The 22,916-nt window shown below is 47.3% G+C and overlaps 1 protein-coding gene across 1 annotated transcript in view; it reads left to right on the top strand.

Moving 5' to 3' along the window:
* Positions 1 to 22,916, top strand: part of LOC144767817 (sulfotransferase 6B1-like) — a 156,261-nt gene that overhangs the window by 51,804 nt on the left and 81,541 nt on the right. Inside the window, exon 3 of the mRNA XM_078651194.1 lies at positions 22,088 to 22,177. Within this exon, the coding sequence (XP_078507320.1) occupies positions 22,088 to 22,177 (90 nt within the window). The remainder of the gene's footprint in view (positions 1 to 22,087; positions 22,178 to 22,916) is intronic.

Raw genomic sequence — 22,916 nt, 5'->3', positions numbered from 1 at the left:
TATCGCATAATTGGGTGATAGCTAAACCTGAGGAAGGTAGGAAACCTACCAGATAATAGGGGGATAGATTCAACAAAACCCCTTCAGCTCTAGTTGTTATGGGTGGACAAAAAACGCCTCACTAGTTTTCACTCTCACTCTCTATATTTGCTTAATAAGGAAGATGATTACTATCCACAATGTATTTAAAAAGAAATGTCCAACGTCATCTTAGGGTGGTCCATATGTACTACCATCAGGATCTATGTATATGGCTGAAACAGCGTAATATGAACAGGCCAAATATATTAAAGATGTATCCAAAAGGTGCACATTTAGCTCTTGTTGAATGGCCATAATAACATCCATGTAATAAAAACAACTCACTTAAAAACAGGGGGATATCCAAATAGTAGATGTCACACCGTAGTCAACAAAATGTAGCAATATCTAAGAACGCGGCCACTCTTCTAACAAACAGTTTTTAAAGTCCTGAAAAAGGGCACAAAAAGAGATGCCATCCATACGGTATTATCCGAGTGTTGACAGAGAGTTTATACGTAGATTGCAATTTTCTGTGTATAATCATTATCCAAAAGATTACCCACACTTACTAATGAGAACGAGGTTGACTGATCCACTCCATGTTTTTGTTTGTGCCTGAGTAAGCAAGCAGGCGTGCAGCAGCAGCAGTGGCGGCAGGAGCTTCCCGTTCTCCTGGATCCCCAGTTGGGCAACGCAATAGTGGAGTCTTGAGGGCGGCTTGAGCTGGTAGAGCAGGTAGAGCACAGGACGGGCTCCCAGCTCCCTCACGGCCTCACATGTCATTTGCCCACCACGGTGTTGCAGAGTGCTGCGGAGCCGCGGATAGCGGAGAGCGTGCCTGGACTTCAGACTTAGGCTTTCCCCCAGCGTGTCCGCTTGCATGCACTGTCTACCAGGTTGGTAACCTTTTGCCTTCAGACTTTAGCCACCGTCAACTGCCACACACAGCACCTCAGCAGTTTTTCGGCAGCAGTTTTCAGTAGTATTCAACCACCCTCACCACCATCACAGCGCAGCCCAGCCCAGTCGCATTTGGACAAATCCCACGCAGAGACTGCTACTCCAATGCAGAGCTTGCAGTTGACCAGAGCGGAGTGGAGCACGTGAGCAGTGTAATATCCCCCAGCGGTCTAGTGGTCGCACGCACACACGCATCCACACATCCGCAGGCCAGGCGTGGCCTGCGGGGTTGAATACAAGGAGGGCGCCCGCCCGAGGACGTCACTTCCGACTATAGCACTGTGTCGGTGTAGTTGGCCTGCTGCTGCACGCTCTGCCCCCGCGCTGCCTCGTGAGCTAAGTCGAGGCCTGGGTCACCCCAGGAGCACCCCACAACATTGGCGATGAGCGTAGGGGCCCATACCCCCGCCCGTGCACCGGAGAGTGAGGCGGAGCATTCTGCCTCCCTACGCGACCCGGCTGTGTGTCTGCACTCGACACCAGCCCTGCCTGTCGCCACCCAGCCATCCCTGCCACCTCACCTTGGGGATCGATGGAGGCCCCAGTGGCATACCCCCAGCATCGGAGCCCCGCGGAGAAGAACCGGGGCGAAGACGTGACTTGGTGCCATACCTCACGCATCTCACGTGAGCCGCAGGTACGCGGAGGAACCTGTCAAAGCTCACGCATCTCGCGTGAGGCGCTGCACTTGGCTCCTGCTGTTTTCCTTTCTGCGCCTGGAGGGGGTGTAAGCACAATTCTGGCCGGAGGAAGAACTCTGACGGCTATCCACGTCCAGACGCCTACAGAACACCGGACGACGCTGAGGTAGGCCGCCTAGCTGCCACGTGGTGTCGCGGACTTGGGAAGGCGGGAACGCTCAGTGAGGACACGCACCACCCCGAGACGGCGGCAGAAAAGGGGAAGAAAGTGTAATCGTCCCGACGAACCGCCACCATGGGGGAAGAGGATGCGCCAGCAGCCACCATCAACATTCCGTTACAACATGCTGCATCTGGGGTCCTGCCACCATTCAGCGAAATAGAAGATCCATCTACGGCGTCCCCACGTTGGAAGGTATGGCTTGAGAGACTGGAAAATTACTTAGTGGTCACGAGAGAGACCAACACGGCAGTGAAGAGATCCCTGCTACTACACTACGCAGGGGACGAGATATTCAGACTATTCAAACACTTGCCTAATACGGGGGCGGCGACTGATTATAACGCTGCTGTAACCGCCCTCAACGGTCATTTTGACCCACAACTGAACCTAGACTTTGAAGTTTTCAAACTGGGACAGGCGCGTCAGAGGGAAGGTGAGACCATGGACCGCTTCTATGCCCGTGTAAGGGAGCTAGCAAGCTCCTGTACCGACGAGGACCAACCAAAGGCCATACGGAGGCAAATCATCCAGGGGTGTCGAGACAAGGCGCTGAGAGGATCGATACTATGCAAACCAGGGATCTCCCTCGAGGACATCCTAATACTGGCCAGGTCTCATGATCTCTCGAATGCCAGAGCTACCGTCATGGAACAAGCCCTTCATAAACCCCAAGGTAAACCAGATTCCATCAAGAGTGAACGAGCAGATGCGGTGAGGGCCCAGCCACGCGGACCACCACAGAAAGAATACCGGAAAGACCAATCCCGGGGAAGGTGTGGGTACTGTGGACACGAGCCCCATGCGGCCAAAGACTGCCCAGCCCAGGGGAAAACCTGTGCCAACTGTGGGATCCTAATCCACTTTGCGATGGTTTGCCGAAGAAAGAACACATCAAAATCACCCAGAAGAATGCGCACACCTACCAAAGCAATTCGGCAGCTGTCGCTAGCTGAACCACCATCACTGAAAGCGGAAAAACACCTACTCATGATGAACGAAGACTCGGAGTCCGAGGACGAAGAGGCATACATCATCTCGTTTGCGTGGGAACTAAAACAGCGACGGCGGCCACAGCCGACATGCATTGTGCAAATGGCGGGAAACGAAGTCAAAGCAATAATTGACACAGGGGCTACTGTGAATGTCATGGGATTGCAGCAATTTGGGAAATTACGACCACGCCCACAGGTACTACCATCCCGAACGAGGATATTTGCATATGGAGCGGATACCCCACTACCCCTCAAAGGCAAAATTACAATACCCATCAAGGCTGATGAATCGGAGGTTGTAGCGACAATCCACATAATCGACAGAGAGGCTGACACTCTGCTAAGCAGCCACACCGCTGAAGATTTGAAGTTAATAGCATTTGCCAACCGCATCAGAGCACACCAGGTGGACGAGCTACTGGGACAATTCCCCGAACTCTTCAGGGGCTTGGGCTGCATCAAATGTGCACCAATCAGGCTACATATCGACAGGTCCGTCATTCCCACCGCCCTGCGACACCGCCGGATTCTGTTTCACCTACGTCCACTGATGGAGAAGGAGCTCGAGAAGCTAGAGAACTTAGGAGTCATCGAAAAAGTCAAGGGACCCTCTCCGTGGGGTTCACCCATGGTCATTGTGGAAAAACCCAAGCAACCGGGTGAAATCCGGTTGTGCATCGACATGTGACTACCGAACCCGGCGATCCGGAGGGAGAGACACCTGACCCCTACCATGGACGATATCATTGCAGACGTAAATGGGTCGAAGTGGTTTTCAAAGATTGATCTGAACGCAGGATACCACCAGTTACCACTGGCGGAGGAGAGTCGATTCATCACCACGTTTAGTACCCATCTGGGGCTACGACGATACAAGCGGTTGAACTTTGGCATCTCATCAGCAGCCGAGGTGTTCCAGAACACCATTAGAGAACTTCTGTCCGGGCTGCCCTGGGTAATCAAAGTCAGCGGTGACATCCTGATCCACTCTGCCACCGCTTCAGACCATCACAAACACCTCCGAGATGTGCTGAGGAGACTGAGTGCCCACGGAGCAACACTCCACAAGGAGAAATGTCAGTTTTTCCAGCCCTCCATTGAATTCTTCGGATACGTTTTCAACCAGGAAGGGATCCAAGTAGACCCGAGGAAATCCAAGGCCATCAAGGACGCCCTGGCGCCGAAATCCCCAACGGAGATAAGAAGTTTCCTCGGGATGGCCACCTACTGTGGCCGATTTATACCACCTGGAGTGAACCACTAAGGGCGCTGACCAAGGCGGACGCAGTCTGGCAGTGGGGTCCGAAAGAAGACGAAGCGTTCCAGGGGATCAAGGATGCTCTGTTGGAAAAGGCCACCCTGTCGTACTTTGACACCAAGAAGCGCACAGAAGTACTCGTGGACGCCAGCCCGGTGGGCCTTGGCACAGTACTGACCCAGGAACACGAACCCGGCCAGTGGACGGCGTTAGCATTTGCCAGCAAAGCCCTTACCCCAACCGAGACCAGGTGTGCCCAGGTTGAAAGAGAGGCCTTAGCCATTAAGTGGGCCTGTGGCCATTTCCACTTATACCTGCGAGGACATCCTTTCGTCGTCTATCTAATTTCATGAGGACATAGCCCGTGGGGATCGCCTCGACCGGGTCTGGACCGGAAGAATCTGAAATCTAAGTCTCAGTAACGAACACCCATGAGGGCTTCCTTAGCGACACAAAGTCCCTGCAGGCGATTTTATTCTTAATCAGGGATCTTGCGTTGATCAGGAAGACAAGTTCAATCTCTGGGGCAGTAAATCTTGACTGCCCGGCATCAATAAGTTTCCTCCTGACCTTCCGTGCCCTGCCGGGTGCCTGATGACACGTGCCACAAAGCAGGTAGGGTAAAGAGTCAGGGGGGGAGGTATGATGGCAGGATTTTCTATTGGGTCTCAAAGCCAGCAGAGAATCCGTTGAGTAGAGACTGCTTCCCTGGGGGATGGAGAACCGAGGTCCAGACGGGCTGGACTTTGGTGCGACTTTGGCGCGAATCCGCTGGGCGCGTCCGCTGGGCGCGGAGAGAGCCATGGGGACCTAAATAGTGCTGGGCTAGAGTGTCGCGGCCCACGTGATCCGCAGAGGCCAATGGGGGCAGAGACAGCAGCTATTCACTGGCGCCCTCCACAGCAATCGGGAACACCCGTGGTGGACCGGGGCGCTGGCGGGATGAGCAGGCAACAGGTAAGCGCTAGGAGAACACAGCTTTAAATAAACAGCAAGGTGATTTACAAGCAGATTCTCACCGAGGCATCTAATCATGCACATGGCCACGAGGCAAACACAGTTTTAAAAATAGGCAGCAAAGTGGTTTAAAACAGATTAGTACCGAGGCATCTAATCATGCACTCTGTTAGAAATGGGATCCTTGGTTGGCCAGGGCTTGCGCCAAAGTCAGTCAGAGACCACCACTTCCACGTCAGGGCAAGGGAGTTACACGCCAAGATAACCCCTGCTCACCCCCTTGGTAACGTAGCACGAGCAGTAAGGCTAAACTCGGAGGCAATGTGAGTTAAGCAACATCACCCAAGGCCCACCACAAAGGAAACTCCACACAAGGTTATGTATAAAAATAGCCTTTGTATTACCAAAACATATTAGATAAAAACACACTTTACAATGTGCCAACAGGCACGGGCAGAATTTACTGGAAATATGTACAAGACAGGGCCACCTGGACCACTGTCAGGGATCAGCACTTTTAGAACTAGAAATACTGTTAGAATTAGCACTTAGAACATAGAGTATAAATCACTTTAGCACACAACCAGTAACTACTGGTACCAGGTAAGTACCACCTACGCAACCCTAACCACCTTAGGAGAATATTACGAAGGGAACCTGGGCTTCACTAGCACACCAGTACTAGAAAGAACAACCACCTGAGTATCACCATACATTTAGGGGTATAAGCATAGGAACATTACACATGATGCACAAACATTTAGAGGTGTAGGGAAGGAAAACACATGATGCATAAACAACACATTCAGAGGTGCAGCACAGGAGAACACATGATGCATTAAACAACACATTCAGGGGTGTAGTTACAATTGTGCATAAATCCCATTAGTCACCACCTGTGACTGTCCCTAGGCCAACTGGCCTCTGTAGGGCTAGGACGCCCTGTGTCCCAATGTCAGGGGCCTAAACGAGGCAGCTGCCCACAAAGTGCTGGGCAGCTGGGGAGACAATGGGGCCAACGCTGGAGCCTCATGGCCCTAACCAAATAGAATGTCCCCTTGACGTTGGAGTCCCCCCTCTGGGGACTCGAAATCAACAAATGGCTCCAAATTAACAAACACTGCGGCACTCCAGAGGCTCTCAGGGCTCGTAAAACAAATATGCCCCCTTGAGCCTCTCAGGGGCTCTAAAGAACAAAGGTGCGGCTCGTGCCTCTCGGGGCTCTTAAACACATGTGGCACTGAAGAGCCTCTTCTGCATCGTACTACAAATATGCCACCTCGCTAGGGGAGCGGGAGGGTCCCTCACGGGGGACCCGTGAACAACTGTGGCGGCTTGAGCCTCTCGGTGGCTCAACCAACAAAATATGCCCCGGAGCCCTTTGGAGCCTCTCAGGCTCTATACACCGTTGGAGCGGCCCGCTGCCATCCGGGGCCGCTCTGACCTTAACTCTGAGCCTCCAGCCCTCCCGCACTCACCGGCTGCTTTTTGACTCCTCCGGTGGTGGTCCTGGGCGGCGGGGCTCAGCCCAAGAGCTCCCGCTCCTCGGGGCTCTTTCCTTACTCTCCGGTGGGGGCGTCCTGGGTGGCGGGGTGGGCTCCCGGCCTCCCTGGAGATCAGCAAAACCTCCGGGGCTCTCCCTACACTCGGGACCCACGGGAGACCTGGCAGGCATCTTCCTTCCCTCGTCTTGCGGCTGCGGTGGGGGGCGATTGGCCGGCCGACCAACCACTTCCGGGTCGTTGCAGGCAGCGCGGCAGCCCGGCAGGGGCTGCACACACTCCTGGGCTGCGGCCGTGAAGTCTCTCCGCGATACGGGGTGGGCTGCCTTAAATAAATCAATAAAGCACCAAAAGGGCAATAAGCGGCAGGCTCAGCGGGGTGGGCACCCGCGCCGCGAATTACCTCTTAGAAGGGGGATAATTACAGCGCTTCCAAGCGCTAGAAGCAAAATAAAGCACTCCCCAGCGCTAGAAGGTTCCAGGGGCCAGGGCAAAGTGCTCCCCAACGCGAGGATGCCCCAAAGGGTAGCAACAAGTCCTTCAGGAGGTGGGGTGGCAAGGCTGGGCCCAGAGCCAGCTCACTGGGCCTCCAGGCAGGGAGGTAGTCCAAGTGGCGGTCCTCCTGGCGCCCAGCAGCAAAAGCCCCCCTCAGCAAAAGGATCCGGGAAGAGAACAGTTTGTAAGGGGGCACAGCCCCTTTTTATGCAGTTAAACCCTTTGTCTGAGGTGCAGGGTGGGGAGAAACCAGTGGCAGCTGGTTTTCGAGCACCCTTGATGTCCTCAACCACCCTTTCTATTCACTAGGGAGGCTAAGGTCATTAGACGCACCACAGGGGGCGGAGCCAGCATTGTGTGGGGAAAGCCCAGCCCTATTCAGGACCCAGGTGCAGTCCTCCACAGCCATCAGCATGCTAATCTACACACTCACCACTGGGCAGACTCATCATGGAGCCTGGCACCCCATCCAGCTCCAGCCAATCACACGCCAGCACCTTTACAGCACACGCACAGCCATGTCTAGAAGTGGCACTTCCCCACTAGACACATACCCGCTGCATACATCATTGCGCAGCATTCAATCACACGAGTCCACACATACCAGACTTGAGCCTGCACACCTCATGCATCAGGAACTACCAGGGACACATACATTCCTATGGAAGGGCAGGCCAACCTTACTCCACGCACTCAGAGTGCACACGCACTTTCCACTGGGACCCAGTGAAAGTGCGCAGAAACCAAAAATCACCATCACCAGGTCACCATTAAAAGCAAAAAATTTAGGGGTGAACCTGCCAGAAGGGCCAAGTCCAACACACTTGAAGACAAAGAGACATCCTGAGACTGATCTATGTTCAGTCAATCTTACATTTAATGACCTTGCTTTCTCGCCTACATACCCCTTGTTGCAGGGACATATAAGCAGGTATATGATGTTTTTGGTTTTGCAGTTACTTATACCTTTGCTTACAATAGTCTGTCCGTTGAAGTGAAGTTATTTTGCTTCTATTGCTAGTGGACATACTTTGCACAAGCCCCATTTGTAATTGCCTTCAACAGAGTCCATGCCTACAATATCTCGCTGTATTGGCTCTTTTCTCTCATTAGGCATTCTGGATCTTACAATCAGATCCTTAAGATTTCTATTTTTGCAGTAGGCAAACATTGGTTTCTGTAAACAATCATCATGTACTTTATTGATGTTTAGCAGATGCCAGCTAGAACAGATGATTTGACGGATCTGTTCGTTCAGTACCGAGTGGCGGGTTACAAAGACCAGATTATCATTTTGTATCTTATTTGTTCCCTGTAAAATGTGTTGGCGATCATAGTATCTGGCACGTGTGTATGCTTCTCGGACTAACCGATGAGGGTAGCCTCTCTGAAGAAACGCCCACACCATCCCAGTCCAGTCCTGAGGGTAACCAGTGAACAGGGTAAAGGTGGTTGTAACAATGTGTGTGTGGTTCTATGCTTCAGTGAAGCACAACCACTAAAGGTGAAGGATGTATAAACAGCACAGCGTACACGGCAAATAGTCCTGGATGAAGGACACACCACTGTTTGAATAGCAAAGATTCACTTTGCATTTCCTTGTCAGGTTTACCCTGGTGGACTGTTAGGCAGTCCCTCTGCTCAGAGAGTGTTTGTGAGACAGTCCCTGAAAGGAGTTGAATCTGTACCCAGGAAGAGTGCCCGCCTGTCTCATGGAAGGCCTCTGTTCTTGGCATGTGGGATGAAACACAAGGTGAGAAGTTTTAAGTGTGAAGTGAGCACACCCGTGATCTGTGGACGCAATGGTCCTGATTTCCAATCTTCATGGAAAGCAGATGGTCAAAAAATTAAGTTTATTTAGACCGTGGTGGTTAAACAAAGTAAAAGATAGTTACCATTTAAAACATTCTACAGCACCATTTATATAAGTACGCGACAATAAATACATTGGTTAAAAAGGAAAATGCCATTTAAAACATTACATACACTTAAAATAAACATTTTGTCTCCTAAAAACTGTATAATTCATCTAGTTTATAAAATTTCTAAATGTTATTGCTCATATGTTTTTAGGAATCTTTGTATTATTATTATATAGTTCCCTAGTGCAATTGCTATTTCCATAGTGGGCATTTCTGTTAGTAGGTTGACCACCTGTGCCCGCGACCTTATATCATATTTTTAAAATATTGGACGAAGACATGATTTACGCTGCTCTAAAATTATTGTACAGTCTAGCAGTATGTGCACCATATCCCCTTTTGTACCTGTCTTGCACTTACAATACCCATTAGGGTCCAGCATTTTTCATTTTTAAATCTTCATTTAACACTAATTCATAATCTTAGTATCTCTTGTCTAATCCAATGGTTCGGTAAAGTATCCAGATAGGGAAACCAGTTTTCATTAGACCAGGACTCCACAATAAACTGTCCAGATTTTTTCTTCACCAGATATTCCATGTCTGTTCTTCTAGACAATTCTTGCCTGTGATACTTCAAATCACTTTTAGTGGATTCTACTCGTAAGGATTCTTGGCAGATATCTACCTTCATGTTCTCACATGCCTGCCCAATTTTCTTTCTATTTTCTTTTGCCCACTTTAGGTTACTAGATTGTATCTCTTTTTTTGAACCACTGCGATACTTTCTGGCCTTTCTAATTTTCCAGACGTTTCCAAAATCTGATTAGAGCTATTTGGGATTGGACCCCCCCAGGCTTCTGTTCCTAGCTCAGATCTTATTGCTTGGATTATTGATGGCAAGTACAACAAGGTTTTCAGGCATTTACCTTCCTCCAGGTCCCAGATGCCTTTACCGCTCAAATAAAGGACTTCTGCACCATAGAGTATTTGTGGATGTATCATAGCACTGAATGCCTTTAACAGCGGTCGGCTAGACATATCACCATAATCACGGTTAAAGATTTTCAGACCAGAAATCGATGTTAGGGCTTTCGCTTTCTGAGCCTTAAGGTGCGTTTTCCAATTTAGGGACTTATCGAACCACATCCTTAGATAGCGACAGTTTCCAATTTCAAATCCCCTAAAAACCAATTAAACTTAATGTCTTTTTTCCCTAAGCATAAGATTTTCGTCTTTTCCATTTTTACTGTTAAAAGTTTCCTTGCACAGTATTGACTAAAAGAATTCAGCTTTCTTAGAAGACCCATTTCAGTCTGGTCTAGTATTACCAGGTCATCAGCGTACAATAAGCAGGGCACTTTTTTACTGTCCATTCTTGGACTTGCGCTTCTTTCCACTTCTAGGCAGGCAGGTAAGTCAGATAGAAAAATGGAGAATAGCTGGGGGGCCAATACGCGACCCTGTCTCAGGCCATTTTCAATGGGTATTTTTGGCGTCAGTGACCCCTCAGTTTCCTTATTTACTTGAGCCAAGTTATCTCGATGTAGTTCTCTTATTAAAGCCAGTAGATCTTTCGGTATGTTTTTGTTTACAAGAGTTTCCCAAAGACAGTTCCGATCCACAGAGTCAAACGCCGCACGGATGTCGACGAAACAGCAGCAAAGCTTGCCATTTTGTTCCGTTGACTTTCGAGCTATAGCCCAGAGTGCAAAGCAATGATCTACCGTGGAGTGCCCTTCTCTCAAACCCTTCCGTTACGTGGATACAATTGAGAACTCATTGACCCAATCATTTAGCTTATTCAGGACTATTTTTGAGGATACTTTTTCTCCTATGTCTATCAGATTGATCAGCCTGTAATTTTCTGGTGCATCCATGCTGCCTTTTTTATGAATTGGGCTAATTACAGCACCCTTCCAATTCATTGGCATTCTACCTTCTGCTAGTATTATTTGGAATAGTTCGGAAAGGAATCTCGCCCACCACTTTGTCTGGGACTTAAGTATTATTGCTGGAAGATTATCTGGTCCTGCTGCTCTGGTTAATTTCAGTTTCATTATTGTACATTCTACATTCTATTCTGAGAAATCTGATTTAAAGTCTTCCGTTAGCGCTTGCCAAGTGTGGGGCTCTACGGGGATGCCTCAATATCCATACAGTTCCTTCAAATACTCCTCCCAGGCTGCCTCACTAATGATACAGTTCATAGCAACTGCAGAGGAACTGGAAGCTGCTTTTACCAGCATCCAGAATTGTCTTACATTTTTTGATTCGATTGAATCTAGCAGATTTGCCTAGCATTTTTCTTTATACGATCTTTTTGCATCTGCAACCATCTTTTTATACTCACTTTTCAATTTTTTAAGATAGCTTTGTCTCACTTGGTTAAACTTTTTCTTTAATCTTCTTGTTACTGTCCTTATCTCCTTTTTTTATTTTGGCAGTCAACAGAGAACCATTTCAGGCGGCTAACCTGGACAGTAGCACGTTTTCTTTTATCATTTTTTAGTTCTATCCGGAGACATTGTCCTACTTGGTCTATCTTCCCCTCATACCAATGCAGACTTTTACTCTCTACATCCCCCAGTTCTACCTTATGCTGAAAGTTTTTTAGTTTATTCAGATATTCTTTCGTCAATCTTGTTGATGCACGCTTGGGATAATCAACTTGTTGTAGGATCACTTTCTCTCTTTGTACTCTCGTACCCCCATATATATTCAGTTGCAGCGTGTTGTGAGCGCTGCCTTCTCTTTGGGGTTTCTTAAATCCCCGTACTAGAGGGAAATTCCAGGCAAACATAAAGGCGTAGTCAATTAGGCAATTTTGTGAGCCCATTTTAAAAGACATTTTTGCTGGGCAGTCTCCTTTAAATCTGCCGTTCAGACAAAAGAGGCCCTTTGTCCTTAGATAATTTATCAGATCTAAATCCTGTCTCTGTGTTTCACACATTGGGAACCTGGCTGGGTCAATTCTATACGTGTCCAAAACTTCCTTATGCCAGAGGTCGACCTTCTTTGAGATCAATTTAGGATTAAAATCCCCCATAATAAAAAACACATCTGAAGCGTACTGTTTGCATTGAAAATCTCTGTCCTCTTTGAATTTCCCCATCTCAATTCCATACTCTGCACCATTCGCCCACTGCATATATACATTTATAACAGTTACATTTTCATATTTCTTATCCTGGATCACCAGGGCTAATCTACATGTCAATTGCCATTTACATTTCACTTTTAGCAAACTTGTAATTTCTTGTTACTTTTGTCGATAGAAGGGTCATTATCTCCCCTTCCGGGTGTCCAAATCTTTTTTTAATAGCAGGTTGACATAGTTGTAGGAAGCTTTCAAAGATAGGGGTTTCGTCGCAGAACCAAGTCTCTTGCAAGCAGGCAATTTCTACGTTATTTACTAATTTCTTTATATGCTCTTGTTTTATTTCATTCCCTAAGCTGTTTATGTTCCATGATAAGAGGCTTAGGCCATGCGACACCCCCTCATCCTATTCCACCTTGCTTAAAACACCATCTTCGTCCATTTCCTCCATATATTCCTTGAAGGACCTGCAAGACTACTTCTTTGGCTCCAGTTACCCCATGAGTGGTCAATTACTGAGTTATTTACTACTATGTTCTGGACACTACCCTCTTCTTCATTATCTCTCAGTAGTCTCACCTGTCTTCTACCAAGTTATGCGTGACACTTTAGGAAGCTACTTCCTATTTGGATGTTTCCTTTTAATTCACTCTCAGGGATTAACCTAATTCCTTCCTGAAGTATCTCATGGCCATTTTTACTAAGTCTGAGTACAGTAGTACTCTTGTTATTTCTTTTCCATTTAAGTTTTCTATAAAGCCCAACTGTCTCAGATCTTTTGAACCTAGCCCCCTCAGACTTGGGCATTTAGAGATAGAGAGTAGGATTTGTGCCCTATTTAGGGAAGCAGGTGGGCTTTGTCACCTCGTGCAGCATCAAGAGCTCACTTGGCCATAGCATTAAAGTAGAGGTCAAAGTAAATAGGAACTTTGGGCATCAGCGTTCCCACACTTATCATGGATGCAAATCAGATCCTAAACATTGCAAAAATATAAAAGAATTGGGAGCGCACTTGAGTGGGTATGGCTGGTGAATTCCCACCCTAGATTGTGCTGAAGCCTGTGAGGTCATCAGCCTGGCAAAAACTTAGGGGCTCATTATGATGTTGTGACATTCGCCACCACCAATCCGGCGGCAGCGACCGCCAAGACATCGTAACGAGTAAAACCGCCCACCATATTACAATGGCGGGGGTTTTGCGGCGGATGCAAAGTGCGCCTACCGCTTTCCCGCCAGTCGGCAATCGCTCCAATTGCTGGCCGGGCGGAGTTGTCGTCTAATATGGTGGCCGTGCCTAGCAGGCACCACCATATTAGGATGGTGTGTTGTGAAGGCCTTTCCATGGCGACTTCCCCACCATGGAAAGGCTTGTGGGGATGTTCTTTGGGGGCCCAATCAGGGCCCTGGGGAGTGGAGGTGCACTTGGGGGGTACCATGTACCCCCTCTCCATTTACATGCACAAGGTGGCAGGCACCACGGTGTGCCTGCCGCCGCAATGTCACATATGCAGGATGCGACCACCAGGGTGGCGATTGCATCCTTATCAGGGTTGCGTGACCACCGAAATGTCTGGCGGCCGTTCCCGTTTCTACTGGTATGGTGGGTGGACTTTCCTAATCAGCCTCATAGTGTGCAACACAATAATCCTCTCCCTCCTGACAGAGAAGTAAACTTAGCCCCGGACACTCCAGCCTGCTGCCCTGTAGCACAGGCGCTAAGTGTCAATCAAACACTTGTGCTATAAGGCACCACCCTTTCTCATCTCATCATAGGGTGGGGTGAGGTGAAAGTGTCGGTAGAGACTGCAGCAGGCTGGTCCTTGTGTATTGATCTCCGTTAGGCTTTAATACTCACTGCATGGATGGAATCTGTAAATCCGGTATGTGTAAAGCGCAAACTACTCACCCCTACTGGTCTCAAGGCGCTGGAGATCATCATAGAGATTAAGTGAGCTACTGCCCAGAGTTACATGGTGCTTAGCTGAGCTGCCACCGGAGACAGGGATTGAACTTTGAGCCCTGTGCTCCAGAGTCAGCTGCCCTGGCCGCTGCACAACACCTCTCCATGATGTACATTCAATGCTCTGCCACAACCGCTGTCTCAGCAGAGAAGCGAGCTGTAGGGCAGGACCACAAGGGCAATTAGGTAGTTGTATTTATTTATTTTAAACGGAATCTGGCAGATCCCACTTTCGCCACTAACAATGATTGAACTGCATGCCCAGGGTCAGATATGTGACATGTTAGTTTAGATTGCAATCATTAACCAATCGATCAATCAATTAGCATTTGTAGAGCCCAGCTAATCCCCCACGAGGGTACCCAGGCACTAGGATCCTGCTGCGATCAGTCAAAGCGCCTTGTTTGAGGTGCTATCTGTCTCCAGCTGCACTCTTACGGGGAATGGTTTTTCTGGAGATAGAATATTTAGGAGTGAAAAGTGTTTATTATGTCTTTATACATTAAAAGGAACAGTAGCGGCCCCTCACACCATACTTACAGTTTTGGGTGACCTTTAATAGCTTGGATTTGCACACTTGTAGGACTGCGTTGGTTGGTACTTGTGTTGATGCTGCCTTAGGCAGTGCTTACAGGGGCAATGAGTGGTGTAGGCTGCAGTGGCCTCCCAAAAACGACCCGGTCACTTATTTGTTTACCAATTAAGCGCTGACTGCTCATCTGCAGTATACCATTCTGTGTTTATAAATATATGTAGATGTTATAAGAATTCTATAATTAAGTGATTGTCTTGTCCTCTTGTTATGCTTTGTAATATAATTGTTATATGTGTATGCGGGGGAAGCAGAACCTTGGAATCGCTCTCTTCATGTGCTACTCCATTGAAAGAGTGACCAGGACTCTCAACCTGGCCTCCATGAGTCAGAAACCTTCAAGCAGTTTTTCAAAAACCTCTCTAAGTCTGGGTAGAGTTTTCCCCATACCTCACGCAGGTGCCTGGTTCCGACCAGCAGAATGAAATTCTAAGGGTAGGAGTGGGATGCAATCCAATCTACTCACCCCGCTCCTGTCGGGCCAGCGTCAAGGAAAGTAATGGTCTCTGTCCCTGCGCCCAAATGTAAAATGCGCTTTGTTGCATATACCCATGGACTGTGTTTGTTATCTTCCGAACCAGGTTAAGTTACTAAGACCTTTGTTTTTTAATACAGAACAGCACAAATGATGAAGGCTGTAGAGTTGCTGTCAGAAATGTCTTACCTAGGTGTGGCCGTGTGTTAGGACTGTGGGGGTAGTTGGAGAACTCTCGAGGCAAGACAACACAATTTGTGCATTGAGGAACAGAAGAAGGAGTTCCAACAACGAGGGGAAAGCTCTGAACCGCCGTTGGAGTTCGGCGGTTCGTGAGTGGAATTCCAAGATGGCTGCCGACCCGGGAAACGAGTCGGAGTTCTAGTGTTTCTCGCTATGCCAGGTGCTGGAGGCTAGGTGAGGAGCGCTCGCAACGGTAACTCCGCACTTCACTGAGTTTTCTTGAGGGAACCAGTTGGCTTCTAGAAGTCCGGTGAAAATTCAGAGAAAGAACTAGTCGAGTGGGGTATTAATAGTTATAGATTCTTGGTGTTAAGGAATTCATGCCCACTATTATCCAGAGTTTGACCTACGAAAAGTCAAGGAAAGAAGAAAAAAACAGATTTACTCACCGAATCCAGAGTCAGAGTAGGACCGAAGACTTGAGGAGCGTCACGAAGTACCTAAGGAAGGAGACAAGAGTAAAGATAAGTGACTGTCGATCGATAGTTGGTAAAATAAAGTGTTCTAATACTGTTGGGATATTACAGCTTTTCTACCAAGTTCAAGAGACTTTTTCCAAGACAAGAAATAACTAGGAAAATGTTACTAGATAACTAGGAAGCATAAGACCATCAGTAATACTTACCTATTAAGGCTTGTCAGCAAATAGAGAGACCTGAAATACAGACAAGGAAGAGTCACAAGGATAAAGAGAGCTACAATATAAAGACAAGTTATCATCTAGAGAATTTACAAAATAATAAGAGCTTTTGAGAAAGGTAAGAGTAAATAATAACAATAATATATAGAATGAACGATATAGATATTAGAGAAAACTAATCGAACATTTACCTCTTTAAAATCTTTAGAAGCTAAGAGTTTGAAAAAAGAGAGAAGACATTAAAGGCAACAGAAGAGTAGCGCTAGGATTTGAATAGTTAGGTAAGAAGATTTTAATTACAGGTAGAAGATTTCAGGAGAGTTAGGAATAGAATTTAAGTGTTCTTTGTTATGTGTGCATTAGGACTTCCATAAGTTGAAAGAAGAAAATCAACTTAGAAAAAGAAGCCAAACAGAACAGATACATAGCAGTCTCTTCTTGGTTTATTATTTTATCCACTTCCCTTTTCCCCCTCAGGAGTTCTAGAGAGTCTATTTTAACATAGTAGCAGACTCTGAGTACTCTGGGGGTGGAGTTGGGAAATAGGCAACCACCTGTTCCTGTGCAAGTCGTGGCAAGAGAACACTTCGAGATTACTCACCTTGACACCGTGGGAATTGCTCAGTTTTTACATTCTGTTCAGTAGAGTTTTAATGATGGGTTACAGTTGGGTGGGGCTTTGGTGGGTCTGATGGCTATTAAGTAAATTTTAAACTCCATCTGTTTTTATGTATTGTTTACAATGTTTTATGGACAACTGTCCTAATGAACTTGTTTTCTACCTACATTGCTACTCCATTGTCACATGTATGTCACGGCTAACTCTGGAAACCTTATCCTGTGTTCTCTTCCTATATGGACTTTGTTAGAAATGGGGGTCTCTGGTTGGCAGAGGTAGGTACCTTTGTCCAAATAGGGACCCTTGCTTCTAGTCAGAGTAAGGGGGTAACACTCCTAAAATAATCCTTGCTCACCCCCTAGGTAGCTTGGCACGAGAGACAGGCATATCTCAGAGGCAATGTGTAAAGCATTTGTGAACACATACAGTAATACAGTGAAAATACAATGGATGATGTCTTCACAATTCGGTGCAGGCCGCGGCTTGTTGACGGAGTCGATGAGACCAGGGCTTGCGTTGAAGGGTGAGACTGTGCTCGCTGCGGTGCTGGCAGGTCACAATGCTGCGACTGAGCCAGTTGGTGTTCGGGTCAGGCAACGACAGAGTTGGTGACATCCTTGCAGCGTATAGCAAAGGGTTGCGGAGGTGCCCACAGGACGCGGTGCAAGCAGCGGATCGTTGACGTAGTCAATGAGACCAGGGTTGCGTTGCGAAGCCAGGTGTTGCTGTCGGCAGTGCTGTCAGGGCACGGAATCCTGCGACGGACTCGATGACAGAGTCGGTCACCCTTTTCTTCTACGGAGACAATCAGAAATGTGAGGTCTTTGCTGTTCCTGAGATGTCTAGAAGTGGGGGGCAAGCTCAGTTAAAACCCTTGGAGATCTTTTCTTCAAGCAGGTGGACAAAGCAAGCAGCAAAGTCCTTTCTCCTTTTCTTGGCAGCAAGTAGCCACTGCAGATACCCCAGACAGCAAGCAGCACACCCACAGTATTCCTCCTCAGCTTCTTCCACTCTTCTCCTTGGCAAAGGTTCCTCTTGATTTCCTAGAAGTGATCTAAAAGTCTGGGGTCTGGGTTTCTCTTTTTATACACAAACATTCTTTGTCTCTGAAGGCAGAGAGTGTCTGTACCCAGCCAAAACCAGGTTTGTCCTCACTGGTGCAGCTTCCTGGCAGGACGCTGAAGGCAGACCAGGCCCATTCAGGTGAAAGGAAATCACCTCCCCTACTCTAAATGCAGCCCAGATCTAATCAGCCCAGCCCTGACTCACTAGACTTCTATAGGCTCTCCACCCCCTGTCATCCAAACGCCAGACATGCAACACATAAACCTAGCAGAGGCACACTGGATGGTTAGGCAAGAAAATACCTACTTTCTAAAAGTGGTATTTTCAAACACAGAATGTAAAAATAACCCTCACAAAAAGCTGCATTTTAACATTCTGAGTTCAGGCATACTAAATGTTAGACCTGGCATCTTTGGTGTGGTTTCCCACTATCTTTTTGCCTCTACCTCCTGTATTTTTGATGCTGTGCTGGATTTCGTTTTTGCTGGTTTAGATGCTTTGGACACTCTGCCACTGCTGATCAGTGCCAGAGTGTAAGTGCTCCCTGTGTAAATTGTTATTATGATTGGATATACATGATTGGCATATTTGTATCACCATGAAGTCCCTAGTAAAGTGCACTGGGTGTGCCAGGGCTGGTGATGACAAATGCTACTAGTGGTCCTGCAGCACTGATTATGCCACCCACATGAGTAGCCCTAAAATGGTGTCTCAGGCCTGCCACTGCAGTGCCTGTGTGCAGTCTGTGAACTGCCATGTCCTCCTGGTCAGTGTCCCCACTGACCAGGCCTAACCCTTCCCTTTTTTTGCACATTGGTCACCCCTATGGAAAGCCCAAGGTACCCCCCTGGGCAGGGTGCAGTGTATGTGAAAGGTAGAGCATTTACTTGTGCACGTGACATGCTCTGGTAGTGAATTACAGCCATTTTCGTGTTTCACTATTGTAAGGCTATCTTGCTCCATAGGTTAACATGGGGGATGCTGGCTACAGTGGCTACCAGCATTTCTTCCCATAGGAACAAGATAGGACATGAGAGTCTTGTATCCCTAAACTCAGAATTTAATAACACATCTTTTAGGAAAGGTTATTTTTGAATCCTGTGTTTGAGAACAGCACTTTTAGAAAGTTGCTGTTCTCTTGTCTGACCTTCCTGTTTACCTTGGCCTGTTTGTGTATTTACTGTCTGGTTTGAGAGTGACAGGGGCTGGGGATTCCCCAGGAGGCTGGCTGAGTCAGCCCTAGGCTGAATGAATGCATTTGCAACTTGAGTGGTGGGAGAAGATAGCACCTGGGCCTGAATAGTGCTGTGCCTGCCTTCCACAATGCTGGCTCCACCTCCTGCTGAGTGGCTGACGACCCTGCCCCTCACTCCGGAAGGAACGGAGAAGCCATGAAAACAAAGTGCTCAAGAAACACCCAGAACTAGTTCAGACCGGGCTCAGGGCCCACTTGCACAAAGACTTTTAGGGGTATAAGTACAGGACCCCTGACAACAGAAAATTAGATCATCCTGGAATCAAGAAGGAACCTCTGCCAAGGAGAAAGCTGAAACTGAAGAAGGAAGATTGTCCAGCTGTTGCTCTGCTGGATTGCCCTGCTGTTGCTTTCCTGCCAAGGAGAGGGGAAGGACTTTGCTTTGTGCTGTGGCTCCTTGCTTCAAGGAATCTCCAAGGGCCTGAGAAGAGCTGACTCCCTGTTCTGAAGTCCCAGGAACAAAATGACTTCACCCCCAGCTTCCCCTGAGCTCTACCAAGAGGGTTCTGTCCTTCCTGGAGTGCTTGGCCCATGTGTGGTGCCTCTAGAAGTTGTACCTGTGTTTGGAAGCTGGAAACTAAGCTTGAGAGACTTTGCTGCAGAAAATTTATCACATCGCTCGCTGCGGAGCGCATCCCTGACAGTGTGAGGAGATTCCCTCTGCTACGAAGGTCGAGACCGTTGCAGCGCCTGTTGCCGCTGTCAGAGCCGTCGCATCCTTTGTTTGCGGGATGCACCTGATCGGTGCGGGAAGACTAACATCGCTGCGAGTGTCGTCGCAGAGCCTGTCGATGCTGGGGTGAGATCGCCGCCCCGCCTGCTTGCGGACCGCATCACGTCGCTGCGAGAGTCATCGCCGAAGCCATCGCATCGAGGAGCTGCGAGAGAGAAGATCACCGCTGGTCCGGGCATCGTCGCCCCGGAGATCGTCGCAACTCCAAAGATCGTCGCATCGTACCTTTGCGAGAACAAACTTCCTACGGAACCTACGCACCGGAATCCAGACAAGTGGCCTTCCTCCCCATACAGACCGAATTCGTCGCAACACGCCCGCTGCTGCAGCGGGGCTGTCGCAAACGCCTCCCCAGGGTCTCAGGAGCAACGCATCGCTTGTTTTCCACCGCACCAACTTCTGCTTTTGGAACTTTGTAGCAACTAAAGGTACTGTGAAATAAACGTGTCACAACTATGAACCTTTGACGCAACTGTGGAGTATTTTTATTGCAACCTAAAGAACTTTATCACAACATTAAGAACTCCTTTGAAACCATATTCTTGAACTGTGTATGTTGGATTTTTGTTGTTTTGGTCTTGTGTAGTTTAGATTAAATACCTTTATTTTTCTAAACTGTTGTGGAGTCAGTTTGTGGCGTTTTCACTGTGTTACTGTGAGTGTTGGTACAAATACTTTACACATTGCCTTCTGATTAGCCTTGACTGCTCGTGCCAAGCTACCTAGAGGGTGAGCAGGGGTTATCTCAGAGGGTTTCCTCCTTACCCTGACTAGAAGCAAGGGTCCCTATTTTGACAGAGGTACCTACCTTTGCCAACTAGAGACCCCCATTTCTAACACTAACCTTTATTTTCCACCTTGTTGCCAGGGCCAGTTATGTTTATAAGATGTTATAAACAACCTCCCCATTCTGTCCTAGGTGAACAGGTAGCCTGGCAATAGTAAAAAACGAAACCTTAGGGGTGATGAATATGTAGAAAAGGAAAGGTTTAGGGACTGGCAAGTGACACTTGCCAAGTTGACAGGACAGCCCCAGGTTGCACACAGGCTCTGCAATGGCAGCCAGAGTTACATTTTACAGGCTGCTTTTGTGGATGGCACAATCAGTGCTGCAGCCCACTAGCAGCATTTGATTTACAGGCCCTGGGCACACACAGTGCACTATATTAGGGTCTGACAAGTAAATCAAATATGCCAATCATGGAATCACTAATCCATAGCAACAACTTACAAAGGGAGCACTTGCACTTTGCACTGAACAGCAGTGGCAAAGTGCCCAAAGCATCTAGACCAGCAAAATGGAGTCAAACACACAGCAAAAACACAGGAGGCAAAGGCAAAAAGATGGAAGGGAGACCCACGCCAATGGTGCCGGGTCTAACACATGTCCCCTCCAGCTGAAATGTAGGGAAAACTACGCACCCTCTTGGGAGTTCTTTTCACTAAGTCGAAAAAATGTGGACAGACCATCAGCATTGGAGTGTTCTGTACCTGGGCGGTGTTTCACTGCAAAATCAATCCCCTGTAGGGAAATGGACCACCTCAACAACTTTGGATTCTCACCCCTCATCTGCATCAACCATCTGAGGTCGCCTTTGGTCTGTCTGAACCCGGAAGTGACTCCCAAACAGGTATGGTCTCAACTTCTTCAGTGCCAAGATCACAGCAAATGCCTCATGCTCAATCGCAGTGGCAAAGTGCCCAAAGCATCTAGGCCAGCAAAACGGAGTCTAACACACACCGAAACACAGGAGGCAAAAGCAAAAAATGCAGGGGAGAACCGCGTCAATGGTGCCAGGTCTAACAGACATTATTTGAATTCCTGTGATGGTATTAGTGTTAACTCCTGTTTTTACTCCTCTTTTCCAATATCTGTAATAATAATATAATAAATCATGGGCCCCACTGGGGTAGGCTGATGTACAGAAGGCTGGTCCAGCAAATAAAAACTGACAAGTAACCTTGCCTCCGAGCATCAGCAAGGATGGTAAATCCCCTGTTCAATTTTGATGTGTAAATCTTTTAAAATATTTCTACCTCACTTGAAGTTGCCATTGGAATATTCATTTATAGTTTATATTCTTTTCTGCTGCTTGACTGAATTCTATCCTGCAAGATATGACTTTTGATTGGCCCTTGCGAATGTTAATCTCGTATTAAAAATGAATACCTTATTCAGATGCTGTGTGCCACTGTCATCCCCTGATCGTCAATTTCATTGAAATGACAAAACAAATAACCGTCTTTTACATAAGCGTTCTGAACAGGTTCTGAATAGCAATAGTACTCAATTTGTAATGGTGGTCGAATTTCAACCTCTGAAGCATAACAGGCTGAGTTGCCCTACTCAAGGTTGAACGTGGTGATGTTCAGATGTAAGCAGGAAGCCTTCAGCTCACTGAGCCATCTTGCCAGCTCAGCTCCTTGTGTGCTTGCCATGTAACCTGCAGCTGTGACGTCAGACATGTCATTGGGCACTTCCTCTCTTCCAGATTATAAACCAGATCCCTCCTCGAAGAGTTCTGACAACCCATGTGTACCGCTACCACATTCCCAGGTCCATGGAGGTGAACAAAGTGAAGGTAAGATCTGCTCTCTGATAACTTCCCCATGTGAGAGATATGTAATCGTCTCTGCTCAGCGTCATACATGTTTTGCATCAGAATGATTTTACTGTGCTTTCCAGAACAATGATCCTGGAAACACATTATTAACTTTACGTTGACTAGTTGCCTTTTGCTGTTTTTTTTTTCTTATAAAAAGGGCTCATTTTGTAGGTGTTCCATGTATCAGAATTCTTTATTAGAGTTATTTTATTATTCTTTCTGAGGCGTGGCTTGCTGCATTTCACTGAAGCTTACGCTGATTCCCTATTTTAATTCACAATACACTTTGAATGATTTTGAGAATAACCATATTTTGCCTTCTGTAATGAACTTTTATTATTTAAGAAACCGTCATTTTTTCTAGTTTTTATCTTGTCTCAAGGATGCATATTTAACTGATTATGCTGCCTGTGCTCCTGACAGATTTGAAATGTTAAGGGCGCATTGTCTCATATATCCTTGAGGCTAACACCTCCCACGCACCTGCACACAGGCGTTACCTTATATTTAATCAGATTGTCAAATAGAACATCGACACACATTATCAATACACTGAGTGAATGTTACAAAAGTTATCAATATACTGAGTGAATGTTACATAAGTTATCAATACAATGAGTGAATGTAACAAGTTATCAATACACTGAGTGAATGTTACAACAGTTATCAATACACTGAGTGAATGTCACAACAGTTATCAATACACTGAGTGAAT

This window comes from Lissotriton helveticus, chromosome 7, assembly GCF_964261635.1.
Source record: "Lissotriton helveticus chromosome 7, aLisHel1.1, whole genome shotgun sequence".
Classification (NCBI taxonomy): Eukaryota; Metazoa; Chordata; class Amphibia; order Caudata; family Salamandridae; genus Lissotriton; species Lissotriton helveticus.
This window is presented reverse-complemented; position numbering and strand designations above follow the sequence as displayed.